This window comes from Anas acuta, chromosome 5 (genome assembly GCF_963932015.1).
Source record: "Anas acuta chromosome 5, bAnaAcu1.1, whole genome shotgun sequence".
Lineage (NCBI taxonomy): Eukaryota > Metazoa > Chordata > Aves > Anseriformes > Anatidae > Anas > Anas acuta.
The window spans coordinates 52,681,258-52,699,681 of NC_088983.1; the positions used below are offsets into that span (position 1 = coordinate 52,681,258).

Consider the following 18,424-nt stretch of genomic DNA (forward strand, 5'->3'; position numbering starts at 1 on the left):
AAAGCAGCGACTTGGGTTTGCTTCCTGCCCGCCCCCATGCCTTCCCTTCCCTTTCCTTTCCCTTTTTACCTCGCCAGTGTTAAACTTCATGAAACGCTGGTGTTGCTGACCCACGGGAGGTTTTGGGCTGGCTGGACACTGAGCTGTGGTGGCTCAGCCTGGCACCGAGCGTGGCCTCGCTCCAGCCTTTTTAGTCTTTCCACGGATGAGAGTAATAGAAGGCCACTTGAGCACCTTCCTTTGAAGCAAAGCAGGCGCTGTGTTAACGAGGGATGTCTCGAGGTTGCTGATGATCATATTTCATCTCTTTTTGTGTATCACAGAAGGTCCAGGAGACTGGAAGAGTGATTGTGTTGGGACGGTTCTGAAAATGGCCATGCAGATGGCCAAGGAGGTGATGGGTTGGATAGCGTGCTGTCAGCCCTGGGTAAATGTAAAGAGATTAATTAAACTTGACTGAAGTTCAGCTGAAAGTGATTGATGTTACAGGGAGTGTCTTCTACCCCTCTAACAGGTCAGTTTTTATTCTTCAAGAAACTTCAAAAAATTTGGTTTAAAGAAAGCTAAGTAGTCGTGATACACTTAGATACTACATAAGGCAGTTAACTCGGTGCAAGAGAACCCAATTAATATCCGATGCCAAAGAATACCAGTAAAAATACAAGTGGCTTAGGAACTGAAGGTAGTGACTGATAGAGAGTCAGCATCCAATAAATAAACTGAAGCGGCAGTATAAACAGTAAGGAGGATGAAGGATACGCTAAGCTGAAGGACAGCATTAGCACACAAATAAATCAGCCGTTTGTGGTTTAACGTTAAGGTGAATATAGAAAACGGTTTTTCACCGCTGAAAGATCAAGCCTGGCGTTGCCACCTTAGACGAAGGGAGCAAATAATTCAGCTATTTTAAGCTAGAGCTTGATCGTTTTACAGAAGAGTCTCCGCAACGTGATACGCGGAGCCTGCATTTTCAAAGAAGTAGACTTGGTGACCCTTCCCTTGAACTGAGGGGAAGAAAGAAGCCAATTCTGTTTGACACCTACTCAATGATGCAGAAGACAGCGTGACTCATCACCGGTGAAATGTGTAGCTGAAAAGAGTTTGGTGAACTGTAGCTATTGACAAGGGCAGGACAGCTTTGTGGAGTAATGAGTTTTGGTAAACGGACCCTTATATATAAAGCAAAAAAACATACAGAAAATAAAACCATTTTCATATAGACAAGTGGAGAGCTATGACCATGGAGAGGAACGGCCTGAACACAACCTGTGAAACGGGAGGCTGCATCCCAAGCCATCCCTTGCAAGAGCAGAGGGGTCAGAAGGGGCAGGCAGCTCTGCGGAGCTTTCTGTGCCAAGTCACGGCTGAAAAAGACTACCGCAAGTCTGGGCACACCGGCGGGGAAGTAATGAATAGGGGTACGGAGGCAGTTTTATGTCTGTAGCCCTTATGTTTACTTCAGATTCACTCTTACATCAGCGTGGCTTTCCAGTGCCAGCATCTTAAAATAACGTACAGCAAATTGGAACAGTGACACAGAAGAACGATGAAAATTGTTGGAAAGCTGAGAATGCTGGATGGGGACACGTACTGAACTGAGCCACCGATGTGTTTTTGTTCAGTGCTTATCGCTGCTGCTATCCAAACACCTCCCAGTAGTGCCTTAAGGAACAAGGCTTACATCTGCCACTTGGTTGTGTTCTTTCTCTGCCCTTGGGGAGAAAAATGTTGTTTGAGTGGCATCTTGTTTTAGTACCAGATTTTTGTTCCTGTTTGTTTAACTTCGTACACGTACGTATATATTATGCTGAGGAAGCCAAAGGCGAAGAAGTGCAACTGGCACTCCTGACCAAAGATGGTGAGGTTTCTTACAGCCATTAACCCTGGAAGCAAATCTTTCTGTTTGCTCAAAGCAGCCCCCCAACATGCTGGGTGTTTCAGCCTTTTCCACAAGGTTGCAGGGCCCTTTAAAAGAACTGCTGACTGGTGCCCAAAACTTGAAAGATTCATATATAACTTGTCAGCAGCAGTGATTAACAATTGAAATGAACTTCTGTTGGCTCCTCTTCCCCTAGCCAGACTCAGATGGAGATTTCGTCCCCTTTATAGGCTAAAGGTAAGGGCATGTGACTTGGAGGGGATCAGTCAGGTTGACCTAATTCTCCCTTCTGCCCTTAAACTATGAATCATGGAGATCAGTGCAAAGAGCCAAATACACCAAAAAGAGAAGCTTTCAGTTGAAGGGAATTTTCAATGTACGTTAAAAGTGCAAGTCCCTTGCAAATTCTTCTAGCTGCAGTGAGCAGCTGTCTTTACTCCATAGCGTGCTGCACTGTTTGAGAGGCTTAGGTTGCATGGGAGCTTTACTTTGTCAGCATCCTGCTGTGCAAATATCTCCTTACTCAACACTTAATGTGCAGAAGTTGCGCCAAATAATCCAGTTTGCAGAGACTGCTGTTGTGCCGTGATGCTCTTGGACCAACAAAGGGTAAACGCTCTGAACTGACCATACTACAGGTTTTTGTGGTAAATTCTGTAAAGTCAGCGGTGTTTTCCACCTTGACTAGGAGCAACCATGGGTTCAATAAGACAAACTAATTCAGACTAACTCAGGGATTATTGTAGACATTTGTTTTCCTTCTTAGTCCTCCAGAATTTGTCTGTCCTGATGTAGATCATGGCACATTTTGTTAACAGACCTTACAAGAGTGACAGTGAGAATGTGTCTTGGGTCTACTGGAAATGAAAGGAGGAGTTCCAGGCTGGCAAACAGGACTTTCCCTGTCCTTGGCCCTTATGCAGTGAGGATAATGCTGGGAACTCAGTGTCACGGCACCCAAATGCTGTTTGTCACTTCAGATGCTGGTCTCGAGCAGGTTGCTGAAACCACTGACAACTCTCAGCCTTCCCTGCTGTGAAACTGTTTGAAGTCCTGTGGTTTTGAAGGTTGTTCTTAAAACTTCTTCAGAAAACTGCAGCAAAATCAGTGGTGTTTCCAGTTGTCTTTCGTGCAGTCCTGATCTTCTTCAGTGTTTTGAGAGTTTAAACTCAAACAAAATGTGTCATACTTCTCTTCAGTGAGTTTATGGCTACCAACCGTAGTGAAGTAATTGGCAATGTTTAAAACAAGTCATGTTTGCAGCCCATGCTGCTCAAATCCTACATCGCCCATGCCACTATAATGTTCACAAAGTTTGAATCTGCGAGTGCCCCAGCTTTCAACCTTGTGCAGCTGGATGCATTTCAGCCCTGTTCTGAGGAAGAGCCCGGCAGCAGGTGAGGAGGCAGGTCACCGGTGTCACCGTGTCAGGACATTACTCAGCTGTGCCACCGGCTGCAGGACAGCTTCTCCCCCAACATCATACTTCAGCAGGGGGATGTTAAGCCAAGGCTGTTGACTTAGAAGCAATTTTCCCGTCGTAGCATGGGGTTAGTGTCCTTCTGTGGACAGGGACCTCCTCTGAACAAAGTGGTTCCCACTCTCATCCTGCGGGATCCAGTGGTGTTTACACGGGTTGCGGCCGTGCGTGGCCAGCTGTGTAGCCAGCTGATGCCTCATAAAGTGACCTGAAACGGTTGGCATGGCCAAGGTCCTTGGTAAGTGAATGCACCTTGAGGAAAATGGTCCTCATGGGTCATTCGTGGCTGTTGGGGGGAGCACAGAGCCTTGAATGCAGTGCTTTATTCCCCTTCTGCGCTCGTCAGTAGCCAAGTGTTCTGGATTACTATTTCTGGTAATAATATGCAACTGTAGAAAAAGCATATGAATTAAAGTCCATCTTTAACCATGGGCCCACACTTTAAAATGTTACACTAGCTATGCAAGATCTTTCTTAAAAGAAGAGGCGCTGACCTCTAGAAGGCCAGCAGTGAGAAATGGAGGGAACGAGCTGTGTACTGAGGAGGGGATGGATTCCTATATGGCTGTTTCACATGCAAGAATGTCCAAATCTGGGAAATGCGCCAGTAAAACGTAAAATTAAAGCTCTGTTTTGGAGCCTGATCCACACAGATAAGAGTCTGTGGCTGTTAACTAATAACTACAAGAGGGGCAGTGATAAAGACGGCATTCTTGAGGACAGGAATTCACAGGTTCGTTCATGCTTAACCCCATTTGGACTTTTCTTCGCACATTTGAGGTTAACAGCTCAGATGTGCTTGTGCCTTCTGTTTCCTTTATTGTTAGCGACATGGTAAAGCCACTGAAGATCTTTATGTGTGTCTAGCAGTGATGTTACAGGTTCTTGCTTGCTTTGTAGTGAAAAAGGGAGAGATGACATGGCACTGCCTGTGCCTGTTGGGATTTGCAGCAGCCGTGCTGGTGTCCCAGGCCTCCTAAGGGTTGTTGTGTGTCATACCATGACTGTCTGCTGTCCAAAGGACTTGGGATTGTGTGTAAACAGCAACTGGATATTCACAGCATCCCTTTGACCGAGGGATTGTCTTCCCTAACACACTGCTGGGATTTTGCAGTAGGCTGTGTGCGTGCTGACGTTAAGGGGACTGAGAGTGTTGATGGTGACAGGGACGTGTACATCCTGGGAATGCCTTCAGCAGTTAACCAAAGCAGCCTGCTCTGAATATGCATTGCTTATCTACGTTATCTGAAACACAGCCATAAAAATTGCCCAAAAATGAAGTGGAAGAAGGCAGTGAAAAGTGAAGAATGTGAATTGGAATCTTGTAATTGTGGAAAACTAGGAAAGAAAAAAAAAAACAAAAAAAACAGAGGGCGGTAGAATTTAGAAAAATTAAATACAGCTTTATATACATCAGGAACTTGAGGAGTCCTAAAAGCATGGTCATCTGCTGGTACCTGTAACTGGCGAAATGATGAATGTTTCTTTTCTGCAACCCAAGGAAAAGCTAGGTAAGTTGGATGATGATACCAATTACAGCAGCAGCATAGTGCTTTCTGTTGTAATATTAGCTTGGGAAATTACCAAACAACAGCTACTAAAGCAGAACATTTTGGCTGTTTTGGCTAACTTAAATTGAGGGATTTTAAAAGTGCTGGCTGAACAGCTCTCTGTGGGCTGTAAACGCTAGAAACTTTTTTTAATGTATCCAAAACAAGTTAGACTGACAAAAATAATGTTCTGTGCTAGTGATTTAAGTCATAAATAAGCAAGCTAATACCAAGTTTAATCTGTTCAAACTGGGATATTAGGCTACCTTTGGTCTGAAGTTGGCATCCAGTAAAATAATATGATAGCTGATAGGGATTTGATTGGCTATGATGAAAGGAAGCATTATTTGTAATAATCCATCGGTATAGATTTTTGGAAAATAGATCTTTGCAAGCCTGATGTCATCTTGTGATGCTGCTTTATTATTGCTCAGTAAAGGTGAAAGCGGTGGTGTGTCTTAAGTCTTCAATGCACAAAGTTGTACCACAGGTCGCTGGAATACGCAGCTAGAATGATTCAGCCTGTCACACTGAATAAACAGAAACCCAACTAAACAAAAGGTCACAGTATCAAGAAGAGAACCATCGAACCCATGCTCGATCAGGTGTATTTCTAGTTGTGTCCGCTGGGATTCAGTTTTTTGGCTCAATGCTAATCAACAAGTTTATTGGTGTCCTGGAAGAAAACACAAAATTAGTGTTGGTATTTGTGGACAACGCAAGGCTTGATAGAGTCACTAATGAAGAAAAAAAAACAAGTTACTGATAGGGGTGTGGTCTCATGCTTGCTAGGTGAGAAAACAGCAAGTTACATGAGTATGGTATGTAAAACCAGGCACCCAGGAGCAGTGACAGTAGGTGTGCTGGCAGGGGTGGTGTTCAGAGAGCTTTGCAGGAGCTAGGACTCTTACAGCAGCGCGGTGCTTTGCTGAACACAAAATCCCAGCCGGGCACGGTGGCCAGAAAGTAAATGTGGGACTTGGACACAAACATGGAAATCTTGAGCCGGAGCAGGGAGGGTGTTATCTTAGTGCAAGGTACTGCTGCAGTCCCTGCAAGAACATGGCTGTCAGTGCTGGGCAGGAATGTTGCTGATAAGTTGCAGCGAGTTCGGGGGGGACCATGAGAACAAAGAGCTGGAAAATACACCGTATGGTGAAACAAGGAACCTCCATTTGTAAAATCAATGCTACATTTCTCTTTTTTTTTTTTAATTTTTTTTCCTTGCTCTTCTTGGAGATACTCTGTCGTTTAGCCAGGAATTCACTGAAGGAAGTGCCACGGCCTGCATTGCGCGGGAGGTCAGGCTGCACAGTCCTGAGGTCCCTCTTGCTTCATAACGCAGGAATCTCCTCAAGGAAGAATGGGAGAGGAAGAGCCATTGTCTGTTCGCAGGGGCATGTGTCTGCAGCTCTTCCTACTAAAAGGCCTTGGGGTTTGCGGGCAATGAAATTCCTCATGCCCTGTCCTCCAAGCTTCCCGAATGTGTGATTTTTTTTCGGACAGTGTTCACTGCAGAACATCTGCCCCACCGCCAGCATCCGCCTCGCCCGCGCCAGCACAGGCCCCGCAGCTAGTCAGCTCTGGGGCAGCACCCATCTATTTGTTTCTTAAGCAATGCCCCACATACACACAGCTGCTGCTTTTTTCCTCCTGGGCTGCAGACTTCTCAGGAAAGACCTTTCCTTCTCCTCTGGTAGCCTTGGCTGTGGAGAGGGGACCTTTCTCTTTCCTCTCTCTCTGGAGAATGCAGACCAGGGGCTCAGCCTGATGAAATTACGTGTACCCCTGTCACTTTCTTTCTGACTGTCTATAGTAATTCTAAAAGAAAGTGTATCCTCTGCTGGATATGGTGTAAAGGCATAAATTGGGTGTCTGCATGTATCTGATTGTACTTAGGTTGAAGCTTTGCTTTCAGTGTTGTATGAACATTAACCAGTGCTTCCTTGATACACACATGATAAAGGTCTTTCAGGCTGCTCTTTGGCATGTGAGAAGTTGGGCTGGAAAAATTAATCATTTGTCCCTCGGCACAAAGAAGAGCCACAAAGGCTGGGAGTAGAGTTCCTTCTTATTGTAAACAGGGTACAAATGCAGACCAGATTTCCATGGTGCTCAGTCGTCCACAAAGCGTGTGTGGCATAAGAAAATTCCTGTCCTCGGGGATTTGTGACCTAAGAACACGAATTTCAGGATGTCCAGAGCAGAGTTGTGATGGGGATAGGCTCTTCCACCAGCTTCCCTGACAGAAGGGAACTGATCAGCTGCTGAGGCCCGTCCGCTGGGCGCTGCTCATATGCAACGGGTCATCGGGCAGCGGATGTGGAGAAGGGGATCACAGGAGACTTTGGGGGAGCAGCCGTGAAGCCTGTCCAATTTGGTAGCAGGCCTGAGAACAGCCAGTTTATGCGCTTTAGAGGAAATCTTGAGACAAATATAGCAAAGATATGAGCAACCCTCTGTTTTATTCATTGTCTCAAGCTCTGATGCTTAGCGGCCCTACCAAAAAAATTTAGATTAACTGAACTAACTCTTAATTATCATCACTTGCCACACCACTGTTTTCTGGTCAGCAGCACCCTGTGGCAAGTGGTGTGAGGGGTTATTGGTTTGACGCTTGCTGTCTTTAAGTGTCATTAAGTAGTTCCTGGCTCCTGTGATGGGCCACAGGAGAAGCATTTTTGTTACAGTGACCTGTGTCTGGAAGGGTGGTGATAGCTCAGCTCCATTCACTGCGAGGGACAGGAAGATGGAGAACACGACCTTGTGCAGTTTTGTCAGAGTCCTGCAGGGCATTGTTGGCACTTAACCTGTTTGTTAAAGGTGCCCAAAGCATACAGAAAGCTCCATCTTCAGAGCTGTAATATACCTTGCTCTGTTCCCAGAAGGATTCGGATGTGTTATATCCATCGACAGGGCCTGGTTCATGCTGCCACCTGTATTCCTTTTTCTTGGCGTTCTGTCCCCGAAGACCTGCACTGAAATAATTGTGCCCTGCCTTTCAGTAACACGTCCCATCAATCAGCCTTAAATTCTGTGTGCAACGTTTTCAGTGAGCACGGTGGAGCATACTTTGCATTCCCTGTGCCTCGGGTTGCTCCATGGTGTCTCACATTTTTCACCTGACCTGCGACTGAACTGCTGCTTCGTCCCCACTGCAGGAAGGGGTTTCCACCTACGTATGCATGTAGGTGCCCTCGTTTCGGCATGGTGGCTGCTCTTGATGCCCAGGGTTATGGGGGAACCCGCTGGCTGGGTCCTCACCTCAGGAAGGAAGGTTGTGATTGCCTGGCTGCTCACTTTTCTCCTCCTTTGCCTTCTTTTTCAGAACATGAGTGAAAACTTGAAGGACTGTTTGAACCAGACCCAGGCTTCCTTAGGGGAGATGGTGACAATAAAAACAGAGGCCTGCTCTCCGCACCGGGACCAGGAGTATGGACAACCTTGGTACGTGGCTGAGCTTCAGTCAGATGCACCCTCGCATCTTCTCTCCACCTCCCCATTAGCTTAAAGTTTGAGGGGTATGCTCGAACCTCATGAAGGTGCTAAAACCCTCTCTTGTGAGATCTGCCTCACACCCAGCCTTGTGCTGGCTTGGATTGAGGGCCATGCCTTGCCTTTGATCAGCACATTTTGGGAGCTGCAACAGAGCAGCTCAGCCTTTTCTGCCAGTCTCCAGTGGGTGGGACAGGCCAGGTGCATGTCATAGGTGGAGGTGCTCTAGCTGAAGCCACTAACTCCTGTAGGTTTAAGCCATAAAGCCTCTCAAGTATTGACTTTTGGCAGCTTAGATGACAAACTGAATCTTTGACTAAGTGTTGTTTAGCCCCCATGGCTTGATTGCCTCTGTTTCTCTTCGTTTAGTTTCCCAGGTCTCAGTAACTTAAAGTCATCCTCCTGTTGTTTTCTCCCCAGCTCTGGAAGGCCTGATCCACAGTCCATGGATGTAGAGCCCAAGAAACTGAAAGGGAAACGGGATTTGATCGTGACCAAGAGCTTCCAGCAAGTGGATTTCTGGTGTAAGTGTCTTGATGGTGGGGGAAAAGTAATGCCTCTTCTTATAGAGAGTTTAGGCTTTCCTAATTGACAACCTGTTGGTTTGGGGCAGGAAGTAAGGGCTGGTGCCTGGCGTGCCATGTCTCTCTGCAGAGCACAAGATGAAGGCTGTAGGTGAGGATATTGGTTTTCATTTCCCTCTGGTGTGTGGGGAGTCAAGAAGCTTCTTGGGTAGAGAAAGTCACTGCTAATGGGTAATCTGCAGGGGTCTCCCTGCAGATTACCCATTAATTAATGGATTTCTCACTGCATTGGTGGCTCCACTGTTGCTTGCCTGAGGAGCTGGGAGAGCATGTTGTAGGAGCTGGTGTGGGCATCCCATCTGCCTGACCTAACCCCTGCTCCCCTCACACCCACAGTCTGCGAGTCCTGCCAGGAATACTTCGTGGATGAGTGCCCCAACCACGGCCCCCCAGTGTTCGTCTCCGACACCCCGGTGCCTGTCGGCATCCCAGACCGGGCGGCGCTGACCATCCCACCTGGCATGGAGGTGGTGAAAGAGCCCAGCGGGGAGAACGACGTGCGCTGTATGAACGAGGTGATCCCCAAAGGTCATATCTTCGGACCGTACGAGGGGCAGATCTCCAGCCAGGACAAGTCTGCAGGATTCTTCTCGTGGCTGGTAAGTGAGGTGTCTCCCTAACAAAGTGGCTTCCCAATATCACAGCTCAGGGCTGGGACTTGGGGGCACATGTAGCCAGAGCTTAGCCATCTTCCCCCTTTACCAAAGCTCCTCTGCTGACCCATGTGGGCTACGGGCTAATGTTGACTTGCCATAAGGATTAGTGGCTTAAGGGCAGAGATAAGTGAAAGCAGATCAGGTGACATGAAGCCTGAGTTCAGTTCACAGCTGTAGGAAGCAGAGCTTGCTTCTCTCTCTCTTGCCATGTTTTTCTATCCCCACTCAGTCTTAAAGACTTCTCCAGTACCTCCTCTGCTCTGATCATCACTTTGAGGAGAAAGGAAAGATCATATTTAGAGCTTGCAGAGCTCACTCTCAGGCCTCCAACATCCCTCCCATCCAGCTTGAGCAGAGCAGGTGGCCCAGGGGGCCAGGAAAGAGGAGATACAATTCTCCCAGTCCATCAGGAACTGATCTACAAGCAGCCTCCAACACTAAAAAACATATTTTTTACCCTAGTACTAAAATCCTATATTAGTAAGGTAGAAATATCACTAGATCAACAAATATTAATTATTGTTAAAAATAAGATGTGGGACTTGAAATGTAGGTAGGAAAAAAGGAGAGCTTCTTGTATGAAAGGCTGCTCACACTGTGAAACGTGTGTCTCAGCTCTGCCCTGAAAAGGACGTTTTTTGTATCTTGGGACTTAACCATTTTGTCGGCTGCATCCATAGTTCTGTGTTACAGATATTTGTACGTAGGAAGAAGTCACCAGACTAGCTACAAGTTCCAAGTAGCCTCCACACAAATGCCCCGTGCAGCAGTCTATAACTATGAAAACTTAGATTCCAGCATAGTTTTGTGTCCTGACCTGAGGCTGAAACTGAAACAGATTTGGAAGTCAGACTTCCTTCTGTCTGAACCAGCTAGTTCACATGCTTGCATCTCTCTTTTCTGCAGATCGTTGACAAGAACAACCGCTATAAATCCATCGATGGGACAGATGAAACCAAAGCAAACTGGATGAGGTGAGTCCAGTTCTCTTCTACCTTCGCTTTTGGGGCTTTGTGTTCCAGAGAGAGGCCATCAAACACTCCTCGTTTTGTGTGACAGAAAAACAAACCAGAACGACACAACCACTTCCATAAAGGGTTTGCTTGTGCTCTTCAGCATTTGCTGTGTTAAGAATCCTTCAGAGTCAATGACAGGAACTAAAACAAGGATGTGTGTAGAGCATGGCTATTTTCTGGAATGAGAACAAATGATAAAGACCAAACTTATTTATCTGCTCTTAGAAATGCTGACAGATCTCACTACATTTTTTGTTTTCCTTACTTTATGTTCAAATATTTGCAAAATGCTTTGCATAAATCCCCGAGGTAGTATTTGTTCTGTTTGTTTTTTTTTGTCCTTTCCTAATTGACAGACATTGAAAGAGGTGTGTTTTTTTTTGTTTTTTTTTTTCCTTTTCTGGGCTTCACTTGAAATAGTTGTTTGTGGTGGCTGTCACTGGTAGTGTCAGCTCTGCTGTATTATGAGAAACGTGGAGTGAGTTGCTGCAGCTCCCAATGTAGACATCATGAGCATGCTTGTGCTCCCTCTGCCGGCCCAGGGACTCAAGAGAGCAGAACCCAAACACCAGTTAGTACTGAACCAGGAGTGTGGCAGGCTCTGGTTTGTTGACCGCAGCAGTAAGAGAAAATGTTTGAAAACAATGCAGTGCTTCGAATATCTGCGTATGTAGGTCACTCTTGCAGCCTCCTGAGGCAGAGGCAAAACACTGATGTGCCCTTGGGCATGTGGCGAGTCACTGGAACGGGACAGTGCTGTGTACTGTGGCCTGTCCCATCTCGGACCAATCCTGCCTTCAGGGGTGAATTTTGGAAGCGGTTGTTGTCAGGAAGGCATTTTGTACAACAGTTAGTCTGGGAGTTAACTGGATTGTTGGCCTGGATGCTGGGGATTTTCAGTTGTTGGTCACTGCAGGAAGCAAGAGCATGAAGTACAGACGTAGAGATGTAAAACCAGTGTAGCTGATCAAAGCTGGTAGCACAACATCTTGCTCCATATGAGTCCTTGCTTGGATAACAGCTGTTTTGATACTTACGTTCATGAAGTTCTGCAAATGATCTAATTTTTCTGTAAGAATTCCAGCCATTACAGTTGTTCACTGCTGGATGAGAGAAACTGCCAGTCCTGTGCTGAGACTGGAGTCGTCGCTCCCAAAAAAAGCAGTGGTATCGTGGACAGTTAGGTAGGAGATGCATATCTTGAAGTAAAGAGTGTGAAGTTCAGAAATCAGTGAGACTTTTCTGCTTGGATTATATCACCTCTTTACGTGATCTGGATGACAGTGAAAGTGGGGGAAAACAGTCTTGGAAAGCAAAAATCGTGTGATGAACTCTTCTTCCTAGTACCACCAACTTGGATTTGATATCTGGATTTATATGGGCATTACTCATGGTTCCAGCACCAAAGAACAGAGTGTTCTTGTTTAATCATGTATTTGTCATGGATAAGTCTTAAGACGAATGTGGTCTGGGCCATTTTGTACAGCTTTGAAAGGCAGGGAGGTTACAGTTTTGTGAGATGGGTAGGGAGTGTAAAGGGGTATTTGCAACTTATTTATATTTGCAACAGGAAGAGGACTTGTGCAGGCTATATTTACTGATTTTTCTGTTTTTACTCTTGGAAAATACTTGTAATATCAGTACCACTTGGAGTCTGACAGATAGTACAAGTGGAGATAGAGGTCCTCAAAAAGAGTCGCTTTTGTATGTTGCTGGCCTTCAAACAGAGATGCACTCGATATCGTGCACTAGGATATTGCCTGTCACGGAGATTACCCACAGAAATCATACTTCCAGGACGCTGTAGACAGCGCTCTTTTTGTTTTTCAGATGGTGCTCTTTGCCATCACTCACAGATGGAGTGCTTTGCAAAGCAGATCTACTCACCCTCTGGGTAGGTGGGTATGGCACGGGGAGGGCAGCTTGGGCTGACTCCTCTCTCTTCTTGTAGATCTGGCGATTGTTTTTGTTGTTTGACTACCACATCTGAGTCCATTTTCATGTTCCCGCTGAGAACAATTTGTACACCACAGCACTCGCTGTTTTAATTTCAAGTCCCTGTTTACCCAGGGCAGCGGAAGGAAGGAAGGAGTACAAAGCATAGCAGATGACATGGCAATGGCAATATCTTCTTGCCCTTTCCCTCTTCAGTCAGTCAGGATGCTCCTGATACTGCAAGCATCTTCCCCTAAGCTGGCCACTGGCACAATAACACACCCTTATCTCTGTCTAGCGTAAAGTGCTGTTGTTTCTGTATGAAACTCCACAGTTTTGAACTGCAGGGGCGTGTGTAAAGCTCTTCCTATGTTTTTTTGTTTGTTTCTGGGGACTCAGTGACCGAATACTGTGAATCACAGCAGACATCAAAAAAATTGTTGCTTTCTTGGACATAATTTCTTACGCTGCTGCTGCTGAGGTTAGGTCTTTGAAGGCTTGCACAGAACCAGCTGTTGTTCCTGTTTACTTCTGAGGAAATTCTGTTATTCGGTTGTTGGGGATCCTACTTTAAAAAAACGGATCTGACTGAAAATTGAAAGTCGTTCAGAAGGTCCAGGAAACGTGCCCCTGTGTGTCTGTCACTTTGCTCAGACCGAGGTGCAGGATAGGAAGCACCTGCAAGCTGGTGGTGCCTAAACGAATTGCTGGAGTGCAGTGCCTCATGTGGGGGGTCTCCAGGCTAATTTTGGCATATATATTCTCTGTCCATTCTTACATGGGACTGTCTCAGTTCTCAGGTTTTTAGTACAATTGAAATTCATCCTCTCCCTCAGCCCTTGTGAAAAGGCTACTGCAAATTTCATTCATCTCTTTCTCCGTTGCCTTCCTCTCTGTTCCCTTCCCCCTCTAAAACATGATGACAGAGAGGCCATGGAGAGCAAGACTGTTTTATATCTTCCTTATAATGGAGATGTCTGCGGGTTGATCTTCGTTCAGCACTAGAGCTTGGAAGGGACCTCTGGAGGTCATACATTCCAGTGGCTTACTCAAAGCAGGACAAACCCGGATCAATACAACTTTAAGCAATGAGTTTCTGCTTTGATTTTAAAGGACCTCTTTAAAAATACATATATATATATATATTATAACCAGGGTTAGTGTCATTATCCATGTGTTCAGGAGGAGTGAAAGCCACAAGTCATTTTGTTGAGCTTCATATACTGCTCTCTGTTACCTTCTTGCAAGTGGTGCAAATGTTCTTACGTGCTACAGACAGAGTTATGCAGAGCAAATGGATCCTAAACTAAAGCACTGCAGGACTGTGAGCACTGTAATTTATTTTTTTTCCCCAGGGTTCTGGAGCAACTACATGCTTGCTTCTTAGAGTCAAAGGTTTGTTAGAGGCTTAGAGTTGGTTGATGTCGTTGTAAGGGTGATCATTAAGTGCCCACTGCTCATGTAGTTCACAACTTCACTTTGCGTTTTAAAGAAACAGCTGTGAAGTCTTACACTTTCAGATTGACCTGGGCTACAGAGCAGATTAAAAGCCCCACAGCTGTGCCTCCTCTGGAGCTTGTAAAACCCACACAGCATCCCCAGAGAAGTACTTGCAGCTGACAGTGACTGCTCCTAGTGATAACCTGCATGTTAGGGGAAATGCATGAGCAGAAAAATCTGACAGAAACCAGTAATATTGTCTGCATTTTTAGGAGGAAGAGGTTAATATGCCTGCTGGGAACCTAACATTAGTTGAATTAAGTGATCAAAACTGTCCAGAACTCATTGCTCTTTGTGTGGCGAGTTTGCTATTGCAATACTTACGTTGTCGTAAATAGTTTTGAGCAGAGTCCTGCTGGAGCAGATGTGAGGAAACCCTGAAACCTGGATAGCTGGGTCTGCTAGACGTTGTGCTAAATGCACTTAATGGGAAGATTAAATTAAACGCACTGTCTGGGAAGAGTGAAAAGGGGCTCTAATTCCTCATTGGTGCAGTTGTGCTGGTGACAGCAGCCATAGGTGCAGCAGAGCAGAAAAAGCACAGATTTCCTGACCCCATCAAAGGCTCTGAGCAGCTCCTGAGAGAATTACGTACTGCAAGTTCACCTCTACCAGGACACACTTAGCGAAATAGCGTTACTCCTTTTCACCTGAGCAGCTTGTCAGTGTAGGTTTGTTTCCACTGCATGGAGGCATTGATGGTACTGTGCAGCTGTGGGTACTCAAAGAAAATGCACACGAAGCTTAGTTTTGCTGGATATGATAAAAATCAAATAGTAAACGTTCTCTTGCTCAGTGTTTCACATAGCCTTTCTTTCAGTGTTCAGCTGGGAAAACTCCTTTTTCCTTTTATTTATTTATATTTTTTTTTCCTGGAGATCAGTGTCCCAAGTGCTTTGCTGGCTCTCCATCATTTAATTACCATCTTCCCTAAATCTTCCTTCTGGCCCTACATAAATGAAGCTTCACCAAATCAGTATCTCAAGGATTAATTTACAGTTGTCCCAGTGAAATACTTCTGTGCACTTAGCTCCTGGCTCTCCCCATGTGTGTCTTGGGTCTGAGCAGCATTTCCCACTGGTGTTTCAGCTTCAACCAAGGTTCACAGCTTCTGACACTCTCCCTGATGGAAGGCAGCAGTGTCAGCAAGATTTGTTAAACAGAAGTGTAACAGTGCTAATAAGAAACTAGGATGATGACTGATGAGAGTGACTTTACCTTTCTGTGAGTTTTTCTTAGTCTGAAGCCTACAAGCTCCTTCCACATGAGTGTACCCCAAACCACCTCTCTTCTGTTGGGCCATGGCAGCGCTGAAAGGCCTGGGGTGCCAGCAGGGCCATCACCAGTGTGGGACAAGTGAGGCCTTTGGCTCATTCCAGCTTCCCAGAAAGTAATGTGGGGTGGCTAAAGTCTGGCTGTGAGACATGGGACATCCAGCCTAGATTTTAGGATTAAATGGCATTTCTTGGAATGGGAGGGTCTGAGCTATCCCAGTGAGATTTTTTTTCCCCCTAATATCACAATAATGCTAACAACAGCATTTTTGCTTTCATTTAATTTGGGACCAAGAACAGAAAACTTAGCATACAGGGAAGCCAATATGTTTTCCCTCCCACAGTGTCACTTTAGAGCAATATTAAGGTTGTTAGGTGTCCTAACTATGAAGATGTTTTACTTCTGTGTTACATCTTGATATCCTTTTTAAACATTAGTTTGCTAGGTTTGTAGTAATGGTTTGGGGAATGATTTATATTAAAGCTGAAGTCTTTTACCTCGGATGTGTTGTGTTCTCAACAAAAAGTCCACGCCGACGCAGATTTCTGAGAACTTCCTTTTCAAATACTTAGAATTATATCACATGAATGCTGAAAAAGTTGACCTCTCTCAAAAAAGTCCCCAGCATACCTGTTTTTAACTGCTTGAAGAGAAGAAAAAGCAATCTTTTCTAAAGTGTATAACACTAGAGGAACCGTTTTGACCTTTTACTTCACTCTGTTATAATTCAGATCAACACATGCACTAAGATATCCCAGTGGTTCTTCTCATCCACGGCCGCCTGATCCCTTCAGTGCTGCATTGCATGCTTACACACAGGTTCCCATTGCCCAGGCTGCGGATTATTCCCCTATCCACAATCCCACCCTGTTTACACACAGAACTGCATATTCACACAATCCGTTTCCTCCTTCCCTAGGGAATAGGTAAAGTGTTGGTTTTTTTTCCCCGATTAAAAAAAAAAAAACATATTCAGGACTAATATTTTGCTTATTTTTTAAAGTTTCCTTTGACTGTAGCTGGAAAAATGAATGCTCCCGACCCCCCCTTGGAGGCGCCACACAGAATTGCTGGTTCTCAGAATGGCTGTGGCTCCTCAGTGGGCTGAGGCTGCTGCGTGTTGTTCTTTTGAAGCACCAGAGGCTAGGCGCAGGATCCTGTCAGCAGCAGTGACAGCAAAGCCTAGCCAAGAAAAGCAAGTGGGTGGCCTCATTCCTTTTGAGAACAATAGGAAATGGCAACCATTTCTGGGTAAAACAAAAGCTTACTGTGAAGCAGACAGACGTTGGAGGCTCAGTGCTGTGGTGCTGAAGAAGAGACTTTTCCTTAGGAAAAACAAATTACAGAAATTGCCCATGAATCTGCTTAAAATCTCTCTCCCCTGAAAACAAAAATAAAAAAAATCCACTTTAGCGTAGCCTCTGCATGAGATCCTGTGAGTTTTAACAAAAAGGGTAGTGTAAAAGTTTCCATGGTATGTTCTGCCAGGCAGAACAATGAGATATGTTTCAGGCCTCTAAATTTCCTCAAGAACCTGTTTTCAAGCAATGACACCTTAGAAGCCAAATCATGAATATGATTGCGAATCCTCATGCTTTCTTTTTTTTCTGTATACAAACTGCAGCAACCGATACGAGGCTGTACTGAAATTCTGCTATGTAAGCCAGGGCATCAGGCTAAGTGTAAAATTTGTTTTTAACTGCTAAGCTGAGAAGGCTCCTTCACACTGCTCTCGCTTGGTGTTTGTCTTTCGTTGTTTGTTTTTTTTTTAAGCTTGTAAGTTGCCTCTTAAAAACAAAACGACTGCCTTTTCCTGGTGCGATAGAGGGAAAACGGAGAGGCTGTTGAGGGTGGGGGGGAGCTGGATCCCACCAAACTCCTCTGCCCAGGAGCAGCACTGGTCAAGTGGTTGGATGCAGGGGGATACTTTGCGCTGATTTCCTTTTACCCAATTGTGCTTTGTGGGATGTTCAACCCAAGGAACATGGCTGAACGAAAGAGGAAGCCCAAGTTTTCCAAAGAAGAACTGGACATTCTGGTCACTGAGGTGACCCGAAATGAAGCCATGCTGTTTGGGAGGGAGACCATGCGTCTATCCCATGCTGACAGGGACAAGATCTGGGAAGACATAGCCAGGCAGATCACATCAGTCAGCCAGGTCCCCAGGTCTGTAAAAGACATTAAACACAGATGGGACGACATGAAGAGAAGGACCAAGGACAAACTGGCATTCATGCAGAGGTCCCTCTCTAGCCCCAGCAGCAAGGGGCGGCCCTCGGCCATCGTCCTGACCGCCCACGAGAGAGCCATCGAGTCAACGCTGCATTCATCACGCCAGATGCACGGCTTCCGGAGAGCGGATCTGGACGTGGTTGACAGCCCGTCAACGAGCTGTAAGTATCATTGCCTTAACACCTCTCTGTCTTATGCTTGCCTTTCTCAGTTTGACACTGGAGGAGCGTTGTGTGTTTCTGTGAGGTGCGGGGTTGCCCGTCAGGCCAGGTCCTGCTGCAGTGTTCGGTTTCGAGGCAAGGCTCTGGTGATCGTGGGGTGATGAGATGGATTGAGGGAAGGTTGTTTCTGAGTTAAGATCATCTCCTTTATCTATTTATCTAGTCCTTTTCCATTCTGTCTTCTAAGGGTAGACATTGGATTACACTTTCTTAACAGGTCATAAGCCTGAACTAATCCTACAAGTGAGGGAACAGCAGTAGTTGAAGTGCAACTGCCTCCAGTCCGTGAAAGAGCGTTTGTGAAGGATTAGGAGTTCTTCATCTTGCATGCACCCCAGTAAAACTGCAGAGCTGTCAAGCTGTGAGCCGTGTGCCTGTCACTAATGGATCGCTGCATGGTAACCATCTTCCTTTCAAGAGGGCTCTTGGGTGTAGCTCAGTCATCACTGCCACTTGTGGCAGGAGGCCAGGCCACCAGTGGTTTCTTACTAGTGGTCTGAAGGCTCAGTGCACGTGCTATGAAAAAGGTAGATGATAATGGCTCCCTTCTCCACTCTTTTTTAAGAAACTACTGGCCCTGCTTTCTGAGTTAATCTTCCTG

The 18,424-nt window shown here is 45.7% G+C and overlaps 2 protein-coding genes across 5 annotated transcripts in view; one reads left to right on the forward strand and one right to left on the reverse strand.

Moving 5' to 3' along the window:
• Positions 1-18,424, reverse strand: part of TP53I11 (tumor protein p53 inducible protein 11) — a 168,790-nt gene that overhangs the window by 106,475 nt on the left and 43,891 nt on the right. The gene's annotated exons all lie outside the window — the stretch shown is intronic.
• PRDM11 (PR/SET domain 11) overlaps positions 1-18,424 on the forward strand; it is a 46,424-nt gene that overhangs the window by 6,532 nt on the left and 21,468 nt on the right. For 3 of the 4 annotated variants that reach the window (XM_068684719.1, XM_068684718.1, XM_068684720.1), the window contains exons 2-5: positions 8,238-8,356; positions 8,825-8,928; positions 9,325-9,587; positions 10,551-10,618. In XM_068684719.1, the coding sequence (XP_068540820.1) occupies positions 8,241-8,356; positions 8,825-8,928; positions 9,325-9,587; positions 10,551-10,618 (551 nt within the window). In that variant the 5' untranslated portion in view covers positions 8,238-8,240. Of the gene's footprint in view, positions 1-8,237; positions 8,357-8,824; positions 8,929-9,324; positions 9,588-10,550; positions 10,619-17,350; positions 17,764-18,424 lie in introns of all 4 variants that reach the window. The other variant, XM_068684722.1, reaches the window with a different exon arrangement.